Here is a 13,368-nt window from a genome sequence, read left to right as displayed (position 1 = left end):
CAAGGAAAGCGGCTGAATGGCTGCTCATGTCAGAGAGGGGCTCAAGTCCTCATTCCAGCCCAATGAGGACAAGATTGCAAAGGAGAAGCAAAATAAAGGTCTTTTTCATCTCTTTTCCTTTCACTCAGCTCTCCTTGGGCCCGACTGACTGGTGGATCGGCTTGTCCATGGGGCAGCCTGGAGAGGAGGTCAGGTGTGTATGTTTGGGAGCCTGTTGAACATTTGCTGTTGCTGCCACTGATTCCATCGCAACATTTGACACTTTGTTTAACATCGTGAGTAAAGAAATGTTGATGTGAGAGCACTGTTTCATGAATGATGCTTCGTAGGGCTGTTTGCTTGTGCGTGGTTCAATGGTAAGGTTTGTTTTCATAGTGACACATGTCAAAATGAGCAAGAGGAAATAATCTCATGTTGCAAATTGTAGCTTGCATGTTGCAAATGTGGAGAAATGAGCCCCAGGGGAAAGCAACATAAAGCAAAGTAAATGATTGTATGGGGCAAATCATTTAAACAAACTTGAACTGAATAGAAGAAAGAAAAAGGGCCTGCAGGCGTCTCCAAAAAACAAGAGAAAAAAGAAATAAAACAAGAGAGGAGTCCTCACTCTGGGCTTTTTAATAAACTACTCGTCTAAAAAAAACAAATAGATAACCTGTGTCACTGCAAAGAGCTTTTATGTGAAGATAAATTGCACTAATCCTGCTCCTGTCTCAATGTAGCCTACAACAAGTTACTCAGATCCACTGATTACAAGTTACAAGTTCAAAGGACAGGCAAAGGAGAAGTGCATGTGCAAGCTCCTGACCAGAAAAACCACTCTGGACCTTTTGGTCAGAGAGACTGTATTGATTGCAAATGGTTGTATAGTTAGATTTGGTTGAAAAGACTCTGCTGGATTCTGGATTTTGCTGGTGAAAAGTAAACCCTGCAACACATAATTGTACATACAACAATAAGTGCGTTTCCATCCACATGTTTTTATGTGCATTTTAATTTTGTGCTTTAAGTCCATTTGAGGTTTTATTGGCGTTACTGATGAAATCGTCTCGTTGCACCCTCTTTTTCTGCAATGATTTACTGGCACCTTACTCAAGAATTAACATCATCATTAGCAGCTGTTTAACTCAATGCTGCCAACTCCTAATATTAACAAAACTTTAGTGAATGGAAATGCCACTAAGGTAGAACTTGCACTAAATGAGGATAGACACCTGACAAATATTAATGTTACAGTTGCAGTTGGAGGAGTTTCAGGTGTGGGCCAGATAAACAGCTGACGCCAGTCAGCTGATGTGAATGTGACTTCATTGTCCTGCCTGAACTGACACAAAGTTAGCACAGGCACACTAGCGGTGAAAACGTGATCCATGCATTGGGTGCTCTTTCAGTCATAGGTAGTGAGGTGAAGGAATGATTGTGTCTTAATAGCTGCTCCTATTTCAGGCAGGGATTCACACAGCATTAGTTGCATGCATGAAAACACTGACAGCTTAATTTAGACCAGGACATCAGCAAGGCCCATAAGTATTTGTGCATCTGTTTGCAGGTGGAGCGACAAGACAGGGCTGGACTTTCAGAACTGGGCAGACAGGGGCCATAGGAAGTACGGGTCATGTGCGACCATGTCTTCTTCAACAGGTAAACATGTGCACATGCAGAAACACACAATGCATGTACTGTCTACTGTGCACATAAATAAACCAGTTTTATCCTTCACTTACATTTTACCACATGTCCATTAAAGTCTATTTTTAGGGAAACAAGACTGAATGTGTTGAGGTTTTCGTGGTATGTTGCAGGGAAGTGGTCGACAAGTAAATGCAGTGATCTCCACGGCTATGTGTGCAAGAGAAAGACTGTGTCTGTGGTGGAGACTCCCAGGGAGCCGCACTACATTGGAGGATGTCCGGAGAAATGGCTGTACTTTGGACACAAGGTTCAGACACGCACTTGGACATGCCCACACATACACTCCCTCAGCTTCATAGAAAGGGTTGTTGTGGAGAGTGTATCTGAGAAACCACACCTGAAGCGCCTCTGTACTCGCTTAAGTGTCAGCCATAGTAGCTGCCACTTTAACCAACGAATAGTGCATCAGTAATGAACACATTTTGAGATCTGTCAACTGAAATTTCATGATCAGTGCTTGCACATTTTATATAGTATATAAACGTATGAAAAATGATTTATAACACATGCAGATCTCAGTGTTTATTCATGTGTTTGCCAACAACTATAATAACTTCTGTGGACATCCATAAATGCTGTCTTGTCAATAAACACATTATGAATCACCATATTGTAAAACACAGTTGATAAATACATGGGGTCCAAAAGACCCCACTTTCAAATTCAAGTGAATGGGAATCTGGGATCTAATGTCTCAGCTGCCTCTGGGATTGAAGCAGGATGTTTGTGTTAACATTCACTGTTCTTGAGTGAATAACCCCCAACTGATGATGCTCAAGCTGAGTCAACCTCAGTGAACACCAAAACCAACTGATCTTCTTTAAAATCATCTAGTCAAATAGTTTGAAATTTCAAAATGTAGTTTTCTTTAAGAAAATATGGCAGCATTATTCAAATTATGTACATTGTTTCTAGCATCAATGCAATATTGGGTTAAAAAAAAACAAAAAACATTTAGAATTTTTTTTTCTTTGGGAGCACATAAAATCAAAGTTTACATCAAAGTGAGTAACTCTATTAGGGTAAAAACCCAATTTTCTCCTTTGTATGAAACGCCTCTTTACTTCCTGGTCCTGTTGACGTCAATACTTCTCTTAGTGTTGTCCACCTGCAAACTTGGCACGCCCCCACACAATGCACAGCACATAACTACTTATGGTGAAGAGTTTTCACTAGTTTTGTAGCCAATGGCAAAAATACAGTGTTCATAATTTACTGCAGAAATCGACTTCATTTTTCCACTGCTCTCCACTGCTCCAAACATTATAGTGTGAGCCTGTACATCAAGGAGGGCTGCTTCAGAAACCACGCACAGTTAGACGTTTCATTTTCACAACGGTTATTTCTGTAATTCACACTTGATGTGGCTTCTTATAAAATAATATATAAAAATATTCATAATACATACATAAGTAATGAATATTATCATCCGAAGTTGGTTTACACCTACACAAGACATGCGGAACGTGTCGTTGCCATGATAGTTGCCGACAATCAGAGCACACTGGGCTCTGATTGGTCATCTCCAGAGGGGGGAGGGGGGTCTTAAAGAGCCCTGAGCTCTAACAGAGTGTTTCAGACAGAGGGTGAAGAGAGTATAAAATGTACAGCAGAAGAAGCATGTAAATCTTTTTTAGTCGACACCAAGAATGAAATGATGAACACTAAAAATGGCCATAATAGGTTCTCTCTAACTCTTGTTTCTATCACTTGTTTTTCTTCTACTGAAGTTAGCATGCTAACCAGCTAGCCCCAGCATGCTTGTCAAGCAACAGTCACCACCACCAGCTGCTGGCAAGAAACCACATTTGGTGGCGGATAAAATTTACAAAGAGCCCCTTTTAAAGTATGCATCTAAGTACCTTTTCAAGCTATGAAGAGTGAAGAAGTTAATGTCTTCTGTAGCACACCTAATTTCCCTGAGATTTAATCAAAAGAAGCTGAGCTCTTGTCGATGAAAATCATCTGCCAAACTTTTGTTTTTCTTCTTGTTTCACCAGGAACATGAAATTACATCCTCTGTCTGTCAAAGAATATTATGTGCTTGGATTCCTTTTTTTTAACTTTGAATCCTGACCTCTCCAAACAAGTCCTAGTGGTGATAGGTGAATAACAATTTGCATTTCACAATGTGATATTCATGTTTTGTGTGGGACGTATGTGTGTGTTGGCAGTGCCTCCTACTTCACCTCCCCGGCAGTCCAAAGGAGGGAAAGAGTTGGAATGATGCCCAGTCCATCTGCTCCTCATTCGAAGGCTCACTGGTTGCTATAGAAGATGAGATTGAACAAGGTAGAGGCAAAGTGAACCGTACAACCATCCGATGAATAACTGATTTCATATTTCAAATACCATCAGACAAGATTTTCTTCTTCTCTCTAGGCATGACAGAAAGGAATTATGCTCTGGGTTTTTTAATTTTGTTATTTTTCCACACCATCATTTCTGCAGCCTACATCACCATGTTGCTCCAGGGCAGCTCTGTAGGTGTGTGGATTGGTCTTCGGGACGAGGACACAATGAAATGGACCAACGGGAAACCAGTCAGCTACACCAACTGGTCTCCAATTGAACCAAAGAGCTATCTCACTGTAAGCTCGTGGGAATACTGTAGGCTGGCAAACAACTGTTAAGTTAGTTAACTGTTAGAAATGTAGTCATTTGTTGGCTGTTATTATGTGCATTTGTGTCTGTGTGACGTCCACAGAAGAGTCATTTAATCGTGTATTTTTAACACTATAAATTCCCATGACTGACTTCTTGTAATGAAATCCTCAATGCTCTTTGAAGTAGAATCACACTTTTTTTTTTTTTACATCCATCCATATATGGTAGATGGTTTTATATACTACAATACCCATGAGCCACTGTGGACCCAAAAGAAAATCACATCATCATCATTTTTAAAAAACGATAATTCCAACTGAAATCGTGACTCATATCGCAATATCTGCCAAAACTTTTTCTGCATATCATTCAGCCCTAATTTGTATGCATCCAAAACCTGGGAGTTCTCTGACTGACAGCCGTTGCCTGACACTTTCTATGCAGAAAACAATCAGGACTTTTACTTCTGGAGGACTGGAAACCCAAAATAACCCCTACAACTTTGCTATTCTTTGCTTTTGCTTTTTTTTCATGCTTTTTTGAATGGGTTTGTGTGTACTGATTTGTTGTATATGCACCCCCAGGAGAATGAGTGGCTCAGTGGATTTGCTGATGAGCCACTGTGTGCTGTACTCTCCAACAATCACAACTTCCACCTGACGGGGAAGTGGTACGATGAGAAGTGCAGTGAGAGTGGGTATGGCTTTGTTTGTCAAAAACCTCAAGGTAAGATCCCGTCAGTGTCTTCCTCTTTCATTGTCTGTCTTTCATTGTCTCTGTGAGGGTTTTTCAGCACGTCTGTCTCTCTCTTTTGCTGTCAGACCAGTCTAGCTTTCCGATGCTGAATGGCCTCTCATACCCTCCTTCTATAACATATCCTCTCTGGAAGTCAATTAACCTTGAAGTGGAATCTTGAGTGCTGACAGGTGGTTTCTTCTCTGTCAGCTAGAGTGTGTTAACAACCATTAATAAAACTGAAAATACTGCATACAAACCATTAAACACATGAACTAAATAGAAAACACAGTGACATTTAAATGCACAACAAAGAGTTACTTAACATTCCCTAAAAATTCCCTGAAAACTTTTTTCCTTGCTGCAGTGATTCACACTGACACCCCTGTTAGGTGAGATTACAGGTGCAGCAACACACGCTTCAGGGGCGCCCCTGCTGGCCAAGTGGTTGGCTGCATCTTCATATGTGAATGATATAGATTCAACCACAGTGCAATTATGTTAAAAATGCATGTAATTTTGAGTCTGAGAGATTTTTCTTTCATAAAAATGTCATGGTAAATCCTACATCATCTGCATCTGTGGAAAATTTCATTATGTTTCAACAATGGTGCACTGCATGTACATTTGGCCATAGTGACTTTTATTGTGGATCATTATCAACAGAGATGGTGAGTACAAAGTTCACATGGCCCATAGAGTCAAGATTCACTTTCTTACAAAGAGTTAGATGATAAGATTGATAACACTCTCATATCTGTCAGTTAAAATGTAGCTAGAGCCAAGAAATGGTCAACTTAACGTTAGCATAAAGTGGAATAAGTTTTCTAACTCTTAGCAAGAAAGCGAGCAAGTCAAAAAATGTCGAGTCACTCCTTTAATTGATGTGTGTGGCATCTAATCAGTCATCCATTAACTGTCCCACAGCACCTTGAAGTGATCTGTCTGATCAGCGTCTTACCTTCTCCCCACACTCCTCTCTTTTGCCTTCTTCCCTTGTTACAGATACATCCAAACCCCCCACCCACTCCTATCACCACCCCCTCCCCGACAATATCGAGTACAGGACCCGCAGCTACAAGGTTGTGTCTGGCAACATGAGCTGGTACGACGCGATGCATTTGTGCATAGAGAATGATTCTGACCTAGTGAGCGTTACAGATGCCTACCACCAGGCTTTCCTTACTGTCCTTGTCAATAGATTGGCAGTCCCCCACTGGATTGGACTGTATAGTCAAGACGTATGTATCCTCTCATGCAATATGTACTGTATCATTCTGCACTGTCTACTGTATGTTTGTGTCAGATAGGTGGCATTGTGTGTGTTTGCTTTTATACAGCTCAGCTTTAAAGAAATAGTTTGACATTTTGAGAAATACACTCATTCAGTTTTTAACAAGAGTTAGAAGATTGATAACACTCTCATGTCTGTATGGTAAATATGAAGCCACAGTTAGCAGCTGGTTAGCTTAGCTTAGCATAACGACTGGAAACAGAGGAACAACTAGCTCTGTCCAAAGGTAAAAAAAAGCTGCCTACAACCACCTGTAAATATAGGTAATTAACATGTTATTTCTTCTATAATCTTTATTTTATTGTGAGCGTGTGATGACAAGTCTCCAGGAAGTCAGATAGAGGTATAAGAGGTGGTTGGTGTCAGGTTTATTATTTTATTTTTTTACCTTTGAACCTGAGCCAGGCTAGCTGTTTCCCTCTGTTGTCAGTCTTTATGCTAAGCTAAGCTTACCATCTAATGGCTGTAGCTTAATATTCAAGAACATGAGAGTGGTATCTTTCTCCAACTTTCAGCAAGAAAGCAACTAAACGTGTTTCCCAAGACTATTCCTTTAATACTGGTTAATGAGCATGAAATGCAGATAATACACACCTGCATGGATGAGGTGCATTTAAAAACTGTTAGTTCAATATTTGTCTTTTTTTTTTCTTTACCAAAAGCATAGTTTGTGCATGTCAGCATGTCATCAGCATCTTAAAAGTGGCAACAGTGGCAGTCAGTTTTCCTATCACACACATAATGCAGATATATAAACACATAAAAATCATGACATTTGATTGAATATCTCAGTTTCTTTCCTAAATTGCTCTGCTGTACCATGATGCACAACCTGACAATACTTTATTATCTGTTCTAAAATGGAAATTTTTGAAGATTTTAAACGGTTTCAGAGTAATATGTACACAGAGAAGGCCCTAAAAGATTCTTTAAATGGACACCTAATGTGTTTTGCTCAGATTCTTTTATATACAGTAGATGCCTCCAGAGTTTTTCTGCTGGCCTTTTCACCATGTAGAGGTATTTTATCCAAAGGCGTGTGGTTTTCCCAGCAGACAGTGAGAGCCTTAACATTTGGATTCAAGTATCGCTCAGCCCCCGTGGAATGTCTTAGTCATGGAGAGACAGAAGACAGTTAGTGAAAGAACTGATTCTCTCGCTGCCTCTCATTATTTTTTTTTTGATCTTGCCTGATATTGTTCAATATCTATCGCATGAACCTCCTACAGTAATAATTTTCTTTTAACTTTTATTAAACTAATTAATATAGTAACCATCCCATTTCAATACTAACAAATAACTGTAGTATTTTGTTATAGTTTAAATATTATCACTGCTTTGAATCATGTTGCTTGATCATTATACCATGGAAAACTGAGTGTGTATCACGTCTGGTAAGTCAGGAGCTGGAATCTCCTTCAGAAACATACACTTCCCTAACTAAAGCACCAGGTTGTTAAGAAAGAAAGTAAAAAGTATTTTAATTTGAGTTTTAGATTTTGTAATGATTCTAAATTTATATACAGTACATAGTCCACACATGGCAGAAACACAGTGACACTATATAGAGCATAGCGGTGTTATACACAGTACACAATATTATCACCTGCTGTTACAAACTGCAGGTATTAGTACCACTAACTCTAATCAGACTGATTAATAATCAAACCACTGTGCATACACTCTATAAATAAGTATTAAGTGTTACTGGCAGAGTGTCACCACAGCTGCAACTTCTTGACTGACACATTGACTGCGTTTATTTACAGAGCGGCATCAATTATCAGTGGTCAGATGGCAGTGACACAGTGTACACACACTGGGACGCAGCCGACGACGACGATGACTTTGTGACGGGAGAGTGTGTGTACATGGACGTGAGCGGAGGCTGGCGAAGAGCCGACTGTGAGACTCTGCTGCCAGGAGCCCTGTGTCATGTTGCCCCACCAAGTCAGTGCTGCTTCAGTGAAACATGAAAATCTGAGCGCTCCACAGTGCATCTCTTCAGCTGTAGCGTTTCTGTTCTCATGGTGACAGTGTGAAAAACTTTCTCCTGCTGTCTCTCACAGGCAATAAAGCATTTGTCTCATATGAGGTGGTGTGTCCCTCCACGTGGGTGAAATTTGGACATGGCTGTTACAACTTCGAGCCTGTGGTGCAGAAACTAACATTTGAAGAGTCAAGGGAGTACTGCAGGCAGAAAGGTGGGGATTCATACGGTGTGATTTTAGTTATTGATTATGTGTTAATTTCTGTGTTGTTTTTTGTCTACATATTAATAATATCATGATTGAAAAGTAGAAAAATAAATGAAAGAATTGGCTGCCTGTATCGCTCTCATCTGCCACATGGACTACATACTCCCCCTGCAGGTTAAATGTAGGAGCTGCTCAGAAAAGCACTAGGCTTTAGAAAACTGGTTGAGTTCTTATTTAGAAATGATGCTTTGCAGGAATTCGATAAAAACAGTGATATTCTGCTGACAGCTTACTGGCTGCTGCTGCTGCTGCTGGCTGTAGCTTTATATCGACTGTACAAACATGAGAGTGCTTTTAAAAATCTTATCTAACTCTCAGCAAGAAAGCAAATAAACTTTTTTTCCCAAAAATGTCAAACTAAACTGTGCAGTAGTTGTGAGTTTGTTGTGCTTTCTGTCACTTTCTAGTCAACACCTCAGATGTGCTGACCATCGAGAGCGAGACAGAGAATCGTTTCATTCTGGAACAGCTGTGGTCGTCAGGGTTCCTTCACCACACCGTATGGTTGGGGATGTACTTCAACATTGACAGTAAGAATATGTCAGTCTCTCATACCAATAAGATGTTCACAATCCCCTGCATCCCCATTTTATTAAACTGTGGCCTCTGGTTTTTAGCTGATTCTATGGCCTGGGTGGACGGTTCACCGATGGACTACATCAACTGGCCCAGTAAAGCCCCAGACCCCAAGCTGCTCACTACAGATACCTGTGTTACCACCAGGGTGATTGACGGAGTGTGGCACCTGTCACGGTGCACCGAGCGCCTCGGCTTTGTCTGCAAAACCATCTCAGGTAAGTTGAATCGGGGGCTGTATTTTTTTACATTTATTCTTAAAGAATATTTGGGCCCCTATTGAACTCATTTTTTACACATGTAAAAGGTATAGTTTTCTATGAATCAAACACAGATACAATGTGGACATTGTATCTGTATATCATTTACCGAATATTTTGATAATTGTGTCATCTCCGTATATCCATGCCTCCGTAAGGCATTTTCACCCGAAGAGCTTTCGAGAAGTGACGTCAGCGCACATTGTCTTCTTACCTCGTTTTCTGAATACCCAAGATGATACATGATAAGTTATATCAAACTTCACTGGATGTGCTGTTTTGTAGATGCTGTTCCTGAGGTGGAAGTGGAACCACTAAACGGTAAAGTGCACCATTATTTGAATGATTTAAACACTCGTGACACATTTATTGTGTGTGTCCTATAGGTGCCATAAGCTTGATGCATTGTTTCGTACTATGAGGCAGTGAAGATACAATTTATGATTAAACATGCTAAGAGTGACCGATCTGTGATGTAATGTGATGCATGTTACAAACATATATCTATATTTATATCTTTATACATGTAATTCAATGAGGGAGGCATCATACCACCCGTTAAAACAAAGGTGTGACTACATAGGAACTATCATGTTGTGTATTTCAGGTTTACATCATGGTGTCATTGCCGCTGCAGTGCTGGTGGCTGTGCTGATCTTTGCTCTGCTGGCAGGAGCGATGTGGTTTGTGTACAAGAGGAACTCTGTGCGTTTTCGTGGGATCCCTATGCTGGGCAGCGCTTACTACAGACAAACCAGCTCCCAGGCTTTAGAATCAGACGGAAACGTGCTGATCACAGACCTGGAGCCTCACTCAGGAGAATAGCACTCAGTGACTGTCTTTCTTATTTTAAAGTCTCTGTTGTCCTCGCGTTCTCTGTCTGTCTCTCACCATTTCACCATCAGGTATGAATGCCACATGACACTGTAAAGCTGTGACACTGACTCCTCAGGACAGTGGTGAGATGTTGACGGCAATGTTTTCTCTCTTAAATATGAGAGGGTGTTAGAAGGATCCCAGTTGCTCGCTACAGTTTTCCTTTCTGCGAGCCATTTAAATGAGACAAATTTTTGCGAAGATATTTGTTGTGTTGACACTGAAGAGTCCACATTTGAATTTCTGTTGTTTGAATTAAGACTAACAACGTTCACATAGATGAGAATATTGAAGAAGGGATGCTAGAGATCATTAAACATGTTAAAAGAGGTACTGAACACTTAATGTCTGTTATAATCCTGCGGTACGAGGATTTCATCAATTATAACTGGTAAACACTATTCAGAAAAAATAATTTGAATAATAAGGACTTTTAGGAAAATCTACCTGTCAGGGTCAAAAGTAACTTTCATTGTCATAAATAAGAGGCAGATTGATGACAAAAAAAGAAATCACACAAATTATATTTGTGATGTAATTTTGTACATTTCATTCAGAATCCAGGAAATGTTGGAGTTGTATATGTGGTACAGCAGTTTTCTCAGTATTACTTTTGTATTTTTATTGTATTTTTCTAAATATACATGCTGTATATTGATAAGAGTTTTTTTTTTTTTTTTTTGTATATTCAAGACTGGAAAACAGAAAATGTCTGACACATAATTAATGATTGGATTTCTCTTTTTCACTGTTGTCCGCAGATGCAAAGCAAATTATGATATGTATTTTGCACAGCTGTCTTTGTGTTAATAAATTGAAAATAAGCCTAGCTGATTAATTAATTTGTTTATTTGAGTGTCCCGCATCATAGGCTACAGACAGCAACAGTAACTGGGATGGCCACATGACTAATCACAATATACAGCTCCAGAAATTCAAAAAGAGAATGTTTTGACGGGTGCCTCACCTGGTAGAGCGCGTACCTTTAAGGCTTAGTCCTCGCCCTCTCTCTATCTCTCACTGAATTTCCTGTCTATCTCTCACTGTACTCTCTGGATAAAGGAAAAATGCCTTAAAAATATAATTTAAGAAAAAAAGAGAAGATTTAAGAACATTCAGTTTGCATGGAAGAAATGCCTTATACATATTGACACAGTGGTCTCTTTCTAAATTTTATATATGGTACAATGGTAACAGTCCAAGTTTTATCAATGAGTCTTGCTATGTGAATAACAGAAGTCTCAGAAAGAGAGGAAAGCTTTAGTGTAATCCTCCTTCTCCTTTTCCAGTCTCACTTTCTACTTCAACCTTTTAGTCTAACAAGACAAGCACGCAGGATGACCATTATTTGCTATTTCCTCATTGTACATCCTCATTACAAAATAACTGCGGTCAAAGAATTTACAGTATATATCACTGATATCTATCCTTGCACCTTCTAAAGTAAACCCACCTAGGTTTTGCATGGTAAAATGTTTGCAATTTGGGTCCTTTGGAAGTTCTGGATGCTCCTTTTAGATTAATGTGCTGCATCATTGATGGAGAGTGATGCAAGAATACTACACGCCTGTTTGTGTCGTGCCAACACTACAAATTGCCAGGATGTGTGGCATTTTTATAGAAAAGTCTAATGAAGTGACAATAAAAGAAGATTTATGTGAAGACTAACAACCAGATAGATTTGAAACGAGATTACTCTTAGGCCTAATATGTTTAGTTTTTGGTGGCCCGATTAAAGGTGAAATCATATATAGACTTTGTGCGTCACTGGAAGATAGTATTACTGATGTGATAAGAACAAGTAGATCATTCTTCTTTTATTTTCAAATGAGAAAATTTATCTTTGTTGCCTGAGTATTATCTTTGTTACTGTATCTGTTGAAACAATGTCTCGGTGACTCGCATCACTGTCAAGACTGCAAGCATTGTCTTTGTGGAAATGATGAGATTGTAGGGCTTTCCGAGATAATATCATTATGACATAATGTTTTGTTGATCCCAGTAAAGCCATTAGATTGCCTAAACAAGGCTTTCAGTGTTTGGCAGCAACTAACAGTGGACAAATGAGAGAGCAAAGGGCAGCAATTTTTCTGACAGTACCTGACATCAGGATGTTCATGCATTAATAAATTTATAACCGCTGTTATGTAGACCATAACAGCTCCTGTGCTTGCAAATAGAGAGAAATGCTCCTCAGTTAGTTGTAAAGGGGACTTCAACTGGTGAAAGGGAAACACAACATTTACATGATGGAAACTACCCAGTGGGTGTGAAGGGAGTAAATGAACAACATACCCTGGCTATCAGAGTGTAACAGAGAGAGCGTGAAGGCAGTTCACCAGCACAGAGACAGAAAATGCAAATGCAAAACCAGAACACAAGCAATTTAGCCTTCAAAATGGAAGTGTACAAAGTCAAAATTATGAGCTATTAACTAATTTATGACTAAATTATTCTTGAATTGTATGTCATAATTTTGACAGTATCCTATAATTTAATCATAACCAACAAAACAGGAAGGCAACCAACCCCCACCATTAAACAAACCTGATACAAAACCACAAATTGAAAAGTCTCAATCCCAGTGTACCCCAAAAAAACAAAAGGTAACCCACACAAACAAAGTGGAGTTTTCTCCCCAACCTAGGCTGACTCACATACAATTATGTGAGCTCAGCCTTAGTCACCAGGCAGCTACTGATGGACGATGCTTATTCACTGGAGATCAATGTCTCCAGAAAGTCCCTGCTATGCAGTTTCCCTCAGAAAGGCATAGATGTGATGCCAAATATAACTCTACCCACTTTCATTGCCACTTTGATCAAGTTGCAACAAACCAAAATGCACAATGGAGCAACACTTACCAAATTTAAACCAAAACAGAGACAAGAGGAGTAGAATTTCGCGCCCCCCCCTCCAGAAGATGCACACTACACTCATGTATGATATTTCCCAGATCCATTTCCCCAGAGACTGCAGTTTTGAAACCATACCAAAGCAAATAACAACCTCCCCCCCATAGCCACAGGAGGCAGCACAAAATAAAACAAACAGGGTCAAATTACCACTA

The 13,368-nt window shown here is 39.7% G+C and overlaps 1 protein-coding gene across 1 annotated transcript in view; it reads left to right on the top strand.

Moving 5' to 3' along the window:
- Nucleotides 1-11,127, top strand: part of pla2r1 (phospholipase A2 receptor 1) — a 23,681-nt gene extending 12,554 nt beyond the window's left edge. The window contains exons 19-30 of the mRNA XM_023402833.2: nucleotides 1,550-1,641; nucleotides 1,803-1,939; nucleotides 3,867-3,984; nucleotides 4,144-4,283; nucleotides 4,884-5,025; nucleotides 6,040-6,275; nucleotides 8,098-8,278; nucleotides 8,398-8,532; nucleotides 8,994-9,116; nucleotides 9,204-9,380; nucleotides 9,708-9,743; nucleotides 10,030-11,127. Coding sequence (XP_023258601.1) covers nucleotides 1,550-1,641; nucleotides 1,803-1,939; nucleotides 3,867-3,984; nucleotides 4,144-4,283; nucleotides 4,884-5,025; nucleotides 6,040-6,275; nucleotides 8,098-8,278; nucleotides 8,398-8,532; nucleotides 8,994-9,116; nucleotides 9,204-9,380; nucleotides 9,708-9,743; nucleotides 10,030-10,247 — 1,735 coding nt within the window. The 3' untranslated portion in view covers nucleotides 10,248-11,127. The remainder of the gene's footprint in view (nucleotides 1-1,549; nucleotides 1,642-1,802; nucleotides 1,940-3,866; nucleotides 3,985-4,143; nucleotides 4,284-4,883; nucleotides 5,026-6,039; nucleotides 6,276-8,097; nucleotides 8,279-8,397; nucleotides 8,533-8,993; nucleotides 9,117-9,203; nucleotides 9,381-9,707; nucleotides 9,744-10,029) is intronic.
- Nucleotides 11,128-13,368: the final 2,241 nt, after the last annotated feature.

The sequence above is a fragment of the Seriola lalandi genome, unplaced genomic scaffold (genome assembly GCF_002814215.2).
Source record: "Seriola lalandi dorsalis isolate HSWRI2012SDOR001 ecotype SW California unplaced genomic scaffold, Sedor1 jcf7180002054040, whole genome shotgun sequence".
In the NCBI taxonomy this organism is placed as follows: Eukaryota; Metazoa; Chordata; class Actinopteri; order Carangiformes; family Carangidae; genus Seriola; species Seriola lalandi.
Note: the sequence above shows the minus strand (reverse complement) of the source record. Positions and strands in the feature narration are given on the sequence as shown.